Source organism: Struthio camelus, chromosome Z (assembly GCF_040807025.1).
Source record: "Struthio camelus isolate bStrCam1 chromosome Z, bStrCam1.hap1, whole genome shotgun sequence".
NCBI lineage: Eukaryota > Metazoa > Chordata > Aves > Struthioniformes > Struthionidae > Struthio > Struthio camelus.
The window spans coordinates 27,063,363-27,079,671 of NC_090982.1; the positions used below are offsets into that span (position 1 = coordinate 27,063,363).

A 16,309-nucleotide genomic window follows, 5' to 3' on the forward strand; every position below is an offset into this window, starting at 1 on the left:
GAACATATGCCTGTCTTTCAAAACAATCTATCAATCAATCTATCTTTTGAAATTTTTTCTTTTTCCGTACACAGGGAAGAGCGAAGCAAGGGTGGACAGTTGAACATTCTTCAAAAATGCCACTTTACAGATTTCGAGGAATAATCAAGGTAGTCTCTACCTTATAGGACCAGAGAAGTTCTGACCAGCAATGTTTCACAGGTCTGCTTGCACAGACAAAATTTCAAAAGTAAGTCCATTTACAGGAGGAACAATGGTACTTTGTATAAATGGTTCCAACTTACAGGAATAATTTGGCCACACACGCCGATGGGCTCATGTCTTGTAAAGGTAAAAAAATTTCCATCTAGAGGAACAAGAAATAAATTAGACGTTCAGATAAGGCATTTGGGAGAAACAGTTAAATAAAAAAGAAGATAAACTTGGATACCAAGGTTAGCTGCATATTATTTTACTTATAAATGACATTTTCAAAATCTTAACTATGCAACAACAATCAAAAAGTACATCTGGATTCAATCTCTACTTTCCTCATAGCTTCAAGGTTTGATTCTGCCAGTCTAACTGGCTTACTGCAATGGTAACCCTGCTCTTCAATATGGTATGCACAGAACACCAATGAGCATTCTTCATTTCTTTTTTCTTCTATCACCTTTTTTTTGGGAAAGTGTTTTTTTAAAAGCTACTTGCAGTCCTAGATACATATCAGACATTTTTTAATATTAGATCTTAGCTTAAATAAAATCCATTAAGTATAAAATTCTCTTTGTTTCAAACAAACATGTGTTCCATTAAGCCTAGTATAGGGATCTTCGTGATGCAAAAAGTTGGAAGTATTTATCACTCTAGTTTTCCTTAATTCCTTCTTTATTACCATTCCTTTTTTTCTTTCCCCCTGAGAGACGACAGTTAGACACAATGTTTTCATAGAACTACTTAATGGGAAGAGAGAACAGAATGGAATTTCAGCAAAATAAGAGAGTATTTCCTCATTTCTGTCTGTTGAACTCTTTCTAATATACTATCTGAAAACTGAGTCAAAGATTATTATTTGGGCTATTCTTAGCCTTAATGAACAAATACCTGGCTTACATTATTGCGGATTATATAGCCTACACTTTGCTAACCAAAAGTAACCTATCAATCAGATGTTTTGGATACACATACAGGCTAACACCTTTCTAGTCAGTAAGGAGTACTTATTAGTGGTATATCTATCAAAAAATCTATTTGAATAACTACACTAAATACGTAAAAAGAGTACTATGATAAACCTCAATTAACCTTAAATATGTCTAAAATATTTTCCTTTTAAGATTTTTTTGTGGTACCACTTTTAGAAAGAGATATTTTTTTCTTAAAAACAGATCATATGGATTCAGTCCTTTCTTTTGATCTTCTCAAAATTACTTACCCATTGGGATAGTACGACCATGGTTTTTATCAGCCCAGCCTGCACAGTAGCGTAATGTTTTAATACAGGCACCTAAATCCATTAGGTAGGCAGTGGAAAAGAGTTTCCCACCATCAATGGATTCCATTGTCTGCAGGCAACAACAATTACAAAGTTAATATCAAATATTGATAAGTCTTCTTATATCAGTAATTTGTCATATAGCTTTCAGTTGTTCAATTTTTCAGCTTTACTATAATCATGTAGAACAGTAATTCTCCTCTGAGAGAGAGTTAACTTTTGAAAAAAAACCCAAGTGATCAATTTACAGATGAGAAACTTTCATAAAGGTTTATTCTCAGCAATCTATGCAGGTAAATTGGTCATGGTACATTTGAAATGATAAGAAGTTTTGAAAACATTAAATTTCTCCCAGCTGAATCACGGAAACTGCTCTGATTTAATCTAAATGTTCTACAAGTGTAGGTGAAAAGATCTACAACTAGGAGCCTGTGGGTTAGCTGATGTAAAAAAAACAAGTGGTCCCCCTCACTCTATGTGCGTTTTGCATTTACACTTAAAGTAGATAGTAGCTTCCTGGAAATGACTATCACACTTGTTTAGGCTGCTGTACTTTTTAATTACCAAGGAACATCTTTCTAGGTGCTTAATGAATGCATAGTTGGCAAATTATGTGAGGAAGAAGACTCAAAATATGCAATACTAGTCCCAAAATAAACCTTGAGAGTTGCTGAAAGAGCAAAGGAAAGACTTGAGTCCTCAAGAACCTGTAAGGGAGAGCAAAGTAGTATGAAAAATAAACATTTATACAGAAGAGACTTTCTTTTATTGGCTAGCTAATAACTGAGTGAACAATCTAGTCAACATGATGGCATCTCTCCATGCCTGGCAAATATATATCCAAAACCTTAACCCGGCCAGTATTCATCTATAACTTTTCCATTGACTGATTCTGTTCCTTGTACAGTGCTATAATGATCCTGCAGAGACCTGAGCACTGAGTATGGTGGAATTCCAGCCACATCTAGAGAGTGTGGCTTGGATTAGTGCCATTTGAATACCCGTAATTGTTGGGAAATTTAGTTAAAAGACCACATGCAATTCTTAAATAACGTCAACATGTTCTTGATACTTCTAGAAGTTTTGCCCCAAATTTTCCAAGCCTGGAAACACTGGGGACCTTCAGTTTTGTGCACAATCCTGTGAGGATGCTTGGCAGGAAAATTCCAACTTATAGTTCCAAGGTCTAATCAAATCTCGGAAATATTCTTTTCTTTTGAAATTTGATATTTCATATAGCTAAGGTTTCTTAATGTTTCAGGCTGAGTCTGTAGCCTGATCGCATAAAGATATTGCTTCATCTAAATACTCCTTGTATTGTCCATAACTTAAGTGAAAGGACTGAAGGAAGAGAATAGACCAAGTGGAGAAGCCATCAGTGCTTGATGGTTTTCAGCAACAAGGAACTGATTAAAAGAAATATGCCCTTGCCACTCAAGGTGGTAATCCAGCCCTGTATTGTTTCCATTATCATTGACCATAGCAGAAAATGCTTCCCTGGCCCCAAACTTATGATCTCTAACTTTCAACATCACAACAGACTCAAACTTTAGAAACAAAATTCTTTGTGGCTCTTTCAGTACCCTTCTGAGACTTACTCTTCCAGCAGCCCACCTACAAGACTATTCAGCCTCTGGAGCTTTTGGGATAGGCATCTTATCATTATAGGAAATCACAAAATTGAATAATTTTGATCCTGGCCAGATGGACAAACTAATGAAAATGTATTTACAATGACGTTTAGGAATCTCTTTTGGCCTCTAGTAGTTACAAAGCTATTTCTCGTTCTATCTCAGCTGGCTCCCCTGCTCCTCAGATAAGCGGTGAGTGAAGAAAATAGCTTTGGCTAACTCAAACTATTCTGATGAAGTCTGCAAAGCACTTCATTCAAACACACCTTATATAAAAAGGAAAAGTAGCCAATAATGTATTGAATGTGTGGGAAATAAAAACAAAGTCAGTAAAACAGAAACAAGGAATAGGCCGCAGAGGGAAGGAGCATTTTGACGCTATAAATATGGCAAATAAGAATAAAAACTGACTTCTCTGCTTCCTTGAGGAAAAAAAGTTATTCCTCTGTGTTCTTTGCACGTATAATGTCTTAGGCTGTATGACAAAGAAGGAAATGCCAGTTCATCCAATATTTAGCTGACAAGCAGGTATACTTTTCCTATAAAAAGTGTATTTCCTTTAAAATATAGTCTCTCTCAGCTCCAGTAAACCTAACATTGTTAAAAACACAAAGGATAGCCACCTGAGTTTTCTCCTGAGAAACTTAATTTTCATTCCAGATCAAGGTGGCAGGATTAGTTTACAGAAAATTTAATTGAAGAAAAGTGTAAAGCTGACAGTTGCGAACTTAGAATTTTTTAGCAAATACCCTCAGTTCCAGGGCAAGCATCTATCAAGACTAGAGCCAGAAAGAAACAAGAACAATAGAATCTTTTTTGCAGATATTATGTACTTTGGAGATTTAAGTTTTACCAGCTTATTGTTGGTGCTGTTTGTAGCAAGTGACTAAATATTTTGAGTTGTGATTAAATCAGTCAAAGTGTTAATCCTGAATTTTGGATGCTCTTTACGCTTTCTTAACTTTTTAACACTGTTCACAGTAAACCAGAGTTCATCTTTAAGATATTGAAAACAAGTAGCCTGTCTAAACTTCAGTTCCAGGAGGTATGTGACATAGCAGAAAGATAATCTAAAGGGCAGCATCAGCTTCAGAGTTTAAAACATGTGCAGGGTAGTACAGTCTACCAAATAAGTAGTACATTTCTACTTTAAACATTGTCTGTTGCATTTGTGCACAGATGGTGGGTAGTGGTGCTGCTGTTAGGAGTAGTAAAATGGGTGCGCCAACAGAGAGCAGCTGGCAAGGACAGGAAATCCTCCTCCCTCCCCCTCACACCGATGCTCTTCATACTAACACACAATTTATGTTGTCCTTGGTTCTGGTTAATATTTTTCACTCGTTGCCAGGTACAAGTTGGAATTAGTGAAGCACCAGTGATTAAAAAAAAAAAAAATCATACCCATGAATTCAAGGTTTCTCCTAGTTCTGACTTGTTTCTTCTGTAAGAATGGGACCTCTGAGCTGAGCTGTGATTTAGGCCTTGAGTCATGTCTTGATTTAGCCAAATGTTAAGCATATTTTGGATGTTAGTGTGTCCTTAACAATCAACAATTAAAACTGCATTGATTGTAGGGGGCTTAAGCATTCTCTTAAAGCTGATCAAACATTTAAGTGCTTTGTGGATTTGGGGCCTTAGGGGCCCAGAGTGCAAGCTGGTTTAATGAGGTCCATTTGCAATAAAGAGCAAAACCAGGTATTGAGATAGCGTGATTTTCCAATGGGTTGAGAATGTCACTCTTGCTGTTATCTCTTTCTTTAAAATCCAAGGCATAGACTTTTTTCCTCTTCTTTTGGTTCACATATTATACTCACAGCAAGAATCAGCCGATCTCTTTCAACTAAGTCAGCCAGTTTATTCAAGAGCCTTCCTCGTTCTGAAGCATCCATCGTTCGCCAGGGTGAACCAAGCTCAAAAGCCTTTCTGGCTGCTTTAACAGCCTTGTCTACATCTGCCTGTGGAGAAAACAGGGAAACTTTTATGATCAGCAATTGATTCTGCCACCTGGTTTTGTTGATTGTTAGCTATGCAAAGTGTTTTGCAGAATAAATAAGAGACACCTATCCCATTAGAAAACTTAGAATCTAATCAAAATTAGTACAGTAACTTTGTCATAGTAAACTAGATGCAAGTTTTTCTTCCTCTTTCACAGATTTTTGCTACCATTTCAGCAATGTGAAGTCATATGAGAAACAGATGGGTTCTCAAAGCTTCTAAAATAAAAACATATTAAGGAACTCTATTTTTAGGCTTAGTTTTTCAAACCTATCTGCCTTTTAGCATCCATAATTGGGGATGCATCCATAAGTTGCATTGCTGATGCAATTTAAACTCTTTCATGTACAAAGAAATGCCTAAATCTGCAAGTTAAATTTTTAGGCATCTAACATAATCTAAAAACATCTGGTGTTGTGATGAAGCCCAGTTTAGAAAAATCTCTTTCTTAAAATGTTTTGTAAAATGAACACGAATGTATTATTGGGAAAAGCAAATAATTGCATTTGTTTTTGAAGATGTTAAGGAACATAGCTATTTAAAATAATGGGAGTGACTGACTAACTGGACAGGTTTAAAATGCTGAACCTAAGCACTCTGAGCATAGTCTCTGGATTAAATAAATTAACTTTTCAGATTATGAATGTTTTTATATCATAATTTGCTATCTATTATTTGGCTTTTTCTATAGCAAAGAGATGTATTGTAAATTATATGAAACTCTTCTCTATGTAAGGGTGTTTCAGCATATAAAAAACTCAGTTAAAAATCTCCTGAGAAATGGCTTTCAGTACTTGGAATTTTTCTGTATTTCATGAATCTTGTAAAAGTTTTCATTGGAAAACAAAAACAAAGAGGTTTATTCTAGTCTTTTATTATAAATTAAAAACAAATTTAAAGAAAAAGGTCAAATCTATCTATGGCACATTTCTCTGAGCCATTTGCCTGCATTCTTCAAAGGATTTCTTTTGAACTTTTCTTGTATTGATAGTGGCTGAAGTTTCCTCTGGGTAATCACTATCAAGGTTGACTAGGTCAGTAAAGTTGACTAAGTCAACATCAAAGTCAATTGTTTTTAAATGTGAACCAGCTCTAGAACTGGATTATCAACTGATGTTGATAATCAATAATTAATTCTCCTTAAAGGCAGAAAAAAGCCCCAAATCCTGCCTTGGAATGCCCAGAAAGCCCCTAACCAGCGCAGAAGACCCCCAAAACTTTTTCTATTTGTAGAGGCAAGAGATCTGGGAAAAAGATGGATTGTAAGGATCCATCAGCTAACTCATCATTATACAGCAGTTCTGACCAGTCACTTACATCAGGTAGATGAAATCCAGCACATTAGGAAGGATTGCATCTCTTCTGAACTCTCAGAATCTCGTCACGTGCCTCATCACTTAGCTGTGGCCCAGAAAACTATGTTCAATGAATAATTGATTCATATTTTCATTTTTTTCTTATATTTAACTATTGTAAACATTCTAAAGCTTTTCAGTACAACAGTTTGGGATGTATACTTTGGCCTGTAATACTTGTCATTTTTAGGTATTAGAAAGAAGAAGGTAAGAACTTATGTCACTTTCATGAATGGTGTAAATTAAAACTAAACATAGTGAATTAAAACTAAATACAGTGTTGTATGTTCTTTCTACTACAGGTAGAAATAATTAAAAGTCAGGCAGAAATTACTTAACACTAATAAATGTTATGAATGAAAGGTAAGACAAAATAGATGTTCTTCAACTATATAAAGTTAAATTTGGGTATATAAATCGACACTGAAAGAATTGAAACTGATAGTCCCTTGCAGAGCTAGTTGTTTTAATAGATTTTTATAGATGTGCATTTACTTTACAACCCACTGACCATTTGTTAAGTAAATTTAGTCCTCCTTTATTATTACTGGAAGCCTTTAGGATTAGTGAATGTAGCTTGAAAGAGCCATCACACTGAAAGGAAAACAGTTCCCACCCACATATATGTCTGCGCTTTGTAATCTCCACTTTTTTTTTTTTTAAATACCACTGCAAGGCAGTGTACGGCCCTTTGTCAAGTCTATTGTACACACAAATTAAATTCCTAAAATCTCTTGGCTCATTATCTAAAGTCTAGGCTCCAGAATATTAGGTTCACAATGACTGTGCAATTTACTAGTTTTGTACATCTCACTTGGCAATTTAGTTAATAGCAGTTGTCATTACACATTAGTTTGCAAAATTATTGGAGAGAAAGCAAACCTGTGTGTCAAATAGTATTATCTCTTTATTTAGCGAGTTGTTAGATTGCTTGTAAAGAATGAAAGCTACAAGAGTTCTGAATGCTAAGTGAACAGTTGCAGGTCGTGGGTAATTTAATTTGAGGATGATCAAATATCAGGCCAACCTGATCTGAAATGTAATTTGATTTTCAAAGACTGAATAGAAAAGAGGTAGAAGGGGTAGCATTTTACAACAAAAGCACCTATGATGCTAGCATGATACAATTCAGCAGTTAACAGCATGCTTATGAAATTCTTTGACTGAGGGCAGAAAGAGCCTGAAACTATCTCACTGAGACTGAGCACTGGATATAGATAACGAGGGCTAAAGAAAAGCAAGAACAAGACATTTCAAGAACTCATATTCAGATATTTGAGATTATAGAAAGCCAGATTTATGTAGACTTTTCTCAGCCATCTTTTGTGTAACAAAAAGTTTAAAGATGACTTCACTATGACTTTCTTAATACCGGCGGCATGCATAGACACTGTTGCTCATGTGCTAGACACATAGCATTTGGGCCAAAGTTTATCCAGAGATCCATGACAAAATTTTAGAATCAAGTAACTGAGGTTCAATAGGCACTGAAAGTTCAATTCCATATAAAGAGAATTTCCATACAGTAAAATAAAATATTCTGAAAGAGACTGTGTTTATGATATTGGCAATGAATTGTGTTGGTAAACTGGTAAGAAAGGTACACTGCCTATAGGTTTCATAATACTTGACATGGGTAAGAAGGGGTTAAACAAGCATTTTGCTGCTAAATATAAAACAGATTCTTTAAACAAATCATTACAAGCATGCATACCTCTTGATCAAAAATGTGTCCAGCTGAAAACAAATTGAATTTTAGATGTCATTTTGTGAAAAATATGAGTGAGTTTTCTGGCTTTTGGACATGAACATCTGCCCTTGGTGGGAAAGTGTAGACAAGTAAATAAATTTTTGCATGAACCAAAGCATTAATTATAAAATCAGTATTATATTCAAGCCCGGTTAGTGGCCTTTTTAATATAGCAGTGAGCTAGAAATAGATAGGTGAAAAAATAGTTAAAATGACAGTAAAATGACTAGATAACACAGATCAAAGATAAAAAATAAAAATATTATTATTAACTAATTAAATGAGCAAAAAAAATTTGCTCATAATTTTCTTCAAAAGAGTAAGGTCCTAAGTGTAAATCAGTTTTCCAATGTCATTTTACACACTACATTAAGTCTTAATGAAAAAGCTAAGAATTATGTTTGCAAAATTTATATGAGAAGAAGCAGCATTTTACATGAGCACAGAAGGACGTTTACTTTCCTGCTTTTAAGGTTCAGAATTGTATTCAAAACCAAGGTAAAAACCCTACCTTATCACCTTCTTCAATCTCACAAATTTTCTCTTCAGTTGCAGGGTTAAGGACTGCAAATTTTTTACCACTGACTGAACCATGCCACTCATTGTTTATAAATATCTGCAAAAGAAAAAAAATAATGCAAGATTATTAGTAAAATCCTGTGTATTATCTAGTTTAGTGACTAAATTTTTTCTTCATAACTGAGAGCTGTCTGTCTGGCATCTGAGTGCAAAGTAGAATAGCTATTTCTACTTTATTCTTTATTCTTTATTTCTTCTTTATTCTGGAGATGAGTGCTCATATATAAACTTAACTTGTATATAACATATATAACACTTTAACTTATATATTAACATTTACAAAGTTAATTTTCACTTTGTCTCATATAATGAAAAGATGTTGGTACACAGTGGTCCTTCCTTTGTCAAAACAAAGTCTATGAACTATAGGGCAGATATGGTCCTAAGTGATCTATGTAAAATTACCCCCCTTTACTAAACTCACAGGCTTGGCACTGTGGAAGGCTTTTCTGCTCCTACAGAAATAAACATATCCCTGCAGAAATAAACCCAACAATTGGGTTTAATACATGTAGTACATGTACTGTCTTGGAGAATGCCACTCTATTTAGCTCTCCTTTAATTCTTTTCATTCTCTTCTGCCAGAAAAAAAGAGACTCCCAACAGGAAATAACTGGTAGCATGTTTCTTTGAAATGAAGTCTGAAAAAACCACAGTCCACTGAATGAAACAAAGAGAACCATTTAAACAGTGACCAAGAAAAGTTGTTTGTAGAATTGTCTATTTCAATATTACAAGAGAAAAATATTCAGAGATTCGGGAACCTGTCTGATTTTTCACCAAAATCCTGGTGCCTCATTGGATGTGATCCTAATCAATATTTAAAAGCAGAAACATAATTCTATTAATCTTTTACAGGAAAAGACATGATCTATTCCATTAGACAAAAGGAGAGATCATAAATTAAGATGAAGTTATTGATGTGTTTGCCAAAAGTATAATGATAGCATCCATGGAGATATCCTAGACTGTCCTTCCAGTTGATAGTAGGTGAATTTAGAGAGACACATATTAAAATCACAACAACAACAACAAGTTAGCATTACATACTCAGAAAAAGTTCTCTGTCAGACACCACGGTTACATTGCAAAAAGTTGGATTAATTCATTGATTAAATCTCAGATACCTGTTTTTTCAATTGCTGTCCTTTTCAGCCTCTCCTAGTCTTATAAGGAAAGGAGGTCTTGTCTTCCATGCCATGGTCTTACCTTCCAGACTGTAACCAGCGCACACTAAATATTCATATTGGCCAAGGTAGAAGAGTCCAAGAACTGATGAAAAGGGACTTTCAAGGGTGGCTCTTGGGCAGATGGCATTGGTACCCAGCTATACATATAATTCAATACAGCTAGCTCAACATGTCCTAGCAGAAAATGTATGAGAAACAGTGTGATCTCTCATCATAGCTTAAGATGCTATTTCCTATTCCTCTTTTTGAAAGAATACTTGCAGGATCTTGACCCAAACATTTTCCCATCACAGCTCTGTATTTCCCAGAGTTTATACAATGGGTGCCAGATGTGGCGTTATGATCATATGTCCATAATCCTTCACTCAGCTTGGTGATATACTCGCATGAACATACATCAAATGTTGCTACTGATATTATACGTGCCCTTACTGCTGTGCAGAACTACAGCTGATGGTCATGTTCATGGGTGGCTCTTCTCTTTTCCCTCTCTACCTCAGATTTTCTCTCCAGCACATCAGGAATTCAAACCTTTCCCTCTTTTTTCTTCAGTGTATGCAGCCTTTCCTTCCTTGGAAAGATGTTGCTGCTTTCCTTATGTGACTTCAACTTTTGGCGAGATAGTCTTGGGGCGACAGTTTTAGCTGTCATTACTGCATAATCAGTGTGACTATCTTCTCCTTAAGCCAGTCACAATCATTTGTTGCTATTGAGAACTTATTTAGTAATTTCCATCAGTTCCCCAACTATCTCCAGTTTAATTGCCACAGGCTGCAAATCTTTTGTCTCCCTGGTATCAGTGCTGCTTCCCCGTCTCCCATCCAGCTGATAAGGATAGAGTGCAAGCATGCCCCAGTTATTCTGAGCGTCGCTACTGATGTAAATATTTTTACTGGAACTGCAAGAGGCATTACAGCAAACTAATGATACTTGTGTCCAGTCTTTCATACTTCATTCCAGTCTTGAGGATCTCTGTTATATCTGTGGACTGATTTTCCTCAGGAGACGTCACTGCTTTTGAATTTCCTTTCTCCTTCCTGGCCCGTTTTTCTAAGCTGTTGCCATCGAGTGGGACATCCATAATCCAGGAATACCAGGCAACCATACTTTGCTCATTTAAGTGTTTTCTGATGACTTTCACATGACAGGGATAGGAGCAAGTCTAACAATATTAAACACAAGAAAATAAGCTAAAATTATGCTTTCCTCAATCTTGCTAGAATATCTTGTCTTTTTGTTTAGTATCATTCTATTTCAAGATCTTAATAAAGGGACAAACACTTAGTTAGTAATTAAACATTTAAAGGCAACAATTGCACAGTGGCTGGCCTACATTACAGTTAACCATAACAGCTTACCCAGCAGCAATGAAACTGATATCCAAAGCTCATTTAATAACTGCTAGGAACTGTGCACTTACTCAGAGATTAAACTTCTATGCAGGCTGAAGTCATGCAAAATTACTTTGCATGGCTGGAACACCATCACATCTTGATTAAAACATTGCTGGCGAGCATATAATGAGAACAAAATAAGAAAGGATGGGCATTGTGGTTTCCCATATTGACCTTTTATGATTCATAACCTTTCATGGTGGAGTAGTAGCAGAAATTCAAATCTAGACCTTTTTATATGGGGATAAGTAATTGGCAAATGGACAATATAATAGAAGAAATAATTAAATATTTAAATTCCTTATAAAGTCTAAATGACATCAGTGTCAAACTGGAATACTTTCTCCAAAGATAGCACAAAATCATTTCTGGTTGGCTTTTGCTCTTATTTTGTTGTCTGTTCGGTATGGCTCTTTCCTGCTCCTCCAAGTCCTGGCATTCTTATTTCAGTTTTGCTATACATCCCTTAAAACTACATCAAAAGAGTGTTTCAGGAGTGAGAAGTTCTGTGTCCATGTAGGTTTTTAATTACTGGCGAATCCTGTCTGAATAATAGGATTGTTGAGGCAATCTGTATAAATTAATCTACTTCCCCATTAAAAAAAGAAAAAGGAAATATACCACAGAAACTACTGAAAAATCTCTTTTTTTTGATTCTATAGGGAAAAATATGACGCCTTCTACATCACTGTAAAGAGGTAAATGGTGTCTTCTAAAACACTTACTTTATACCATTATAAAAAGACTATAATGCTGTTGAAGTGTCCCTTTTGTCACACTGAAGATTATACAAAATGGACTAATTAAGCAATTGCTAGACAGTAGAGAAGGAATAGATCTATTAAAAACAGTCCCTATCTTAGTTGTAAATACTGAGATTATACGAGAGAACAAAGCTGTGAAAATTCAGAAGACAATAGCAGTGTGAAGGCCAAGGACTTCTGGGTGAAATTTGAGGTAATTATCTCTGTTTATAAATTCAAAGTGGAATCTGGGCCTGATTAGAAGGTGGGCCAGAACCGTGCTACCCTAAAAACTGCCATCTTTGAACTACCACTGGTGAAATTTTGAAAGAGTTAATTTTTTCTTTCTGAATCTCTAAGTTGTCTTGAAAGAGAAGGGAAAACCTCCATGGAAAGACCTGATACATTGCACAGATGTGTTTGATGCTGTGTAGGTTGCCCTTTAAAGTGGACACTATTATGTGTATAGTCTGATATTGCCAGTAGCGATTGCCTCTGCTGAATCCTCCCTACGCTCTTTGGGTTGAGGTCAGTGTTGAAGTGGGATGACCTCTCCAAGAGACTCTAAAGTGCTGCGTTTGAGACCATCTTCCTCCCCGCTGGTGGCCGGCATCCTTCTTTCCCATGGGCTTCCAATGCAATTGCATGGCTTACGGCGCAGGGCAGGCAGTGCTCATGCTCCTGGAGATGGCGGCAGGCTCTGACTGTACCATCATTGCTAGGAGGACACTTTATTCTCAGATTACACCTACCTTTGGGGTCATGGTTTGAAACTATCATCGTGCCCAACTGGTTATTGGTTATAATGTTGGTTGTATTGACCACACAGCCAAAGGGAGACCAATCAGCAAAAAAGGTGTCGTTCCCATTCCCTCTCCACCAAGATAAAACACTGCTGCTGCTCGTAACAACAGGAATTTCTACATTCATACAGAGAACCAGGAAACACTTTAGAGCCAGCAAATGAAAGCAAATAATGCTTGATTTGGGGCAGGGCAGAAGCAAGGCACCATACCTGCAGGATAAATGTGTTTTGTCACGTGGAACTGCAGTTTAAACACAACCACCACAACCACATATGCTATGAAAACAGGAAACCTCTCAGAGAAGAGTTTTTTTACATAGTATTGAAATTGCATACACTGACTCTCTGGGTAGATATTAATAATGGGTGAATAATTTGGTAATAAACTGTCACGACCAATGAAATATTTCTCTCTAAATGGATATGGTAACAATTTGCTATTATTATGTTCCTTTATGTCTGAGTTTTTTATATGTGGGCAGCATATATACAGTGTCCTTGTTACCTTTAACTGTCAGGACTTACCAGCAAGCTCCTGACTTATCAAAAGCTGTAAGGGAAATAAGGGAAATATAAGCCCTTGGAAATTTCAGGAATATCCACATAAAACTCTGATAGTTATGAGAGGGCAAAGACAGCAGTTAAATAGTTAATAAGAAAAAAGCCATCTTTAGTAACTAGTTACATTGCCAAGAAAAGAGACAAAGTAAAAGGTAAATATTAACATAACACTGCTATGATGTTACAGTATGCCAAATTCATATCTGACTGTGAAAGGAATAATAGTAAAACATACCATTTTTGGAAGTTTTGAAAGTATTTGTTTAAATACTACATTTATTGTACCAACTAATATCACCCATGAAATTACTTTAGAGTATCTTTCTTATTAATCTTTCTAATGCCATTCTCTTTTAAAAATGTAATGTTATTACATTAAGTATGTACACAACATTGTATCAGGACTGTATAAATCAAACTTTCCAGATGTCTTCTTTAAGTTACGTGGCGGCCTTCCTTATACAGGTATGAAAGACAGAAAAGAGGAGGAAAATGTCAAAACTCTTTGTATAAGCAGTATTATATATATTGAGAGCAGCTGCATTTCAAGTTGTGTGAGAAACCCTGCTCATTTGCAGAGTATATGCTGCAAACAAACAGGATGTGGATTTCTAAATTCAGGGAGCATTGATGTCCCAGCCCCATCTTACTGAAAAGAGCATTTGGGATCATCTTGCAGTAGGTTACAGCGTTTTTCTGTCAGGTAGAACTTCTTTGGCAGCCAAAATCTAAAATTTTTTGTCTGTTTGTCAGAAGTAAAGGCAAAAGATCCACTTCTGTCTTGCACATGCTGTGCAGGGGGTTATCTGTAATGACTGAATACAGCCCACGGGGCTTACGGCTGCAAATTTATGTTACAAGGACTGACATCTTAGAAATGCTGTTGCATGCATTTTGTAACTGCTGTTTCACAGGCATTTTTAAGAAATAACAAATTTAAGAATTTATAATTTTTACCCTTCTTTACACTAGATCTGGAAATCAGCTTTTGATGTAGATAATAGTGTACGCTACTAATGCTTTATATTTAAAATTAAGGCCCCATAACAGGCTATTTCAATCAAAATGGCTTTGATTGGCTTCGGCTTGGTGTTAGAGTATAATAAAATCTTGATTCTCTAAACTAATTGATTTCAATTCAGATAATCAGATATAAAGCTTCCACCATTTGGGGCTTCAGTTATCTGAAGACAGAAGTGTTTCTGTCTTTCTTTAGACAGTTAATTTGGTCACTGAAGTGATCTGAGCAGAGAATTGGGAGACGAGACCTGCTCTTTGCCTTTCTGTGCCTTCTCAGTGGGTTTGTTTGTTTGTTTGTTTGTTTCTCCTTTCAGGGCTTGTGAATATTGCAAAGACAATGAACTCATTTTCAACATTTTGCAAAGTATTTGTTAGCTGGAAAGTGCCATATTTATGTCTTTGTTGCATAAGGAAAGCATTTGACCCAGGACAGCTTTCTGTCAGGTGAAATATGCCGCAGCTCTGCTGGGAAGGATTTCAGGGCACTGCCCTAGGTGCCAGCCCCCAGTAAAGCGTAGCTTGTTAGAGCATTAGAGTATTTCCCAGAGATTAAAAATCCCTTTTGTGGGCTTTCTATTGTGCACTATCTGTACAGGATTTTCAGACCTCAGTGCTTTTGTTAAAGTGACTTAGAAGTTTTAGTCAGTTGTGTAGCATGGAGAAAATATTTCATTTCTGATGCTAAAAAGCTCCTATACATGGCCCCATATTCAGGATCTGTCTATAAATGTATTCTTCATTAGGGAAGGATTTTTATTAGAAGATTGCTACTATAATTTGTAAGCCAGACTACAGAGATCTAGTCAAGAAAAGTAAAATTACCATCATAAAATGTGGACAACTCAAACTGACCTATTAAAGGGGGCTTTATTAATGTAGAAGAATATGTTTAAGCTGTCTTCTCTTTAGCTACTAGTAGCGCTTCCAAACACATGTAGAAAATGCATAACCTCTTCCCCCTATTAATCTGCCACCTGGTCATCTACAACTATGGCTTGACAAAGCTTTTCTTGGCAATATGTCCAGCTGCCTGTTATATATAGAGCTAAACATGGTCACCCAATTTCAACAGCTGTTCAGCTGACTCTCTGCTCACAAACTTTCTTGAGCAGAGGGTCAACCAGGAAGCTACATCGCCAGCTTTTTTAAAGGGTACATACATGCATGCATACATACATACATACAGAGGCGTCACCAGGGCTCTAGCTGGGCTCTTGAATTCAGCATTGCTCGAGTGAGATGAGGCACAAAATTGAAAAAAAGTTAGTATCTATTTACACCTGCTCTTATAGCCTGCAAGAATTACTCAATTATGCTTGGGTTTGATGCTGCCAGTAAATCTTAGAGTTACATCCAAACCTGAGAGAGATCTGCGTCCCAAGAGCAGACTCATTTCAAGTGCTATAAGCTCTGATTTACTTCTCTCAATAAGCTTCACTGACTGTTACTATATTCTTTAAGCAGTACCATCAAAATCAGTGAAATTACTGCTGAAACCACTCAAGGTAAGAAATTGCAAAGCTTAAATAACTATTTCCTATATATTAATATGGAATACTTGCTTTGAAGTCTCCTTTTTTTCCCAAGTTTTTCCTAACTAGAAACTGATGATTGGCTAATATTTTGTGTGACAATTTTTTGTTTCCATGGGAACTGTATTTTATTATTGATGCAGGAATTACATTTGACTTCTGCACTGAACTAGTAATCACAGAGGCTATCCTTTCTATTTATTATTATTTTTAGTTTTTTAGTGTGTCAGTTAGTGGCTTTGCATTCACAAAGTCGACTGAATTTTAAAAAAAAGTTTAT

General features: G+C 36.0%; 1 protein-coding gene across 1 annotated transcript in view; it reads right to left on the reverse strand.

The window, feature by feature from the left end:
• The window catches only part of ALDH1A1 (aldehyde dehydrogenase 1 family member A1), a 36,495-nt gene that overhangs the window by 17,078 nt on the left and 3,108 nt on the right, over nt 1–16,309 (reverse strand). The window contains exons 2-5 of the mRNA XM_009683236.2: nt 8,717–8,821; nt 4,920–5,060; nt 1,415–1,544; nt 285–346 (exon numbers count right to left, since the gene is read on the reverse strand). Coding sequence (XP_009681531.2) covers nt 285–346; nt 1,415–1,544; nt 4,920–5,060; nt 8,717–8,821 — 438 coding nt within the window. The remainder of the gene's footprint in view (nt 1–284; nt 347–1,414; nt 1,545–4,919; nt 5,061–8,716; nt 8,822–16,309) is intronic.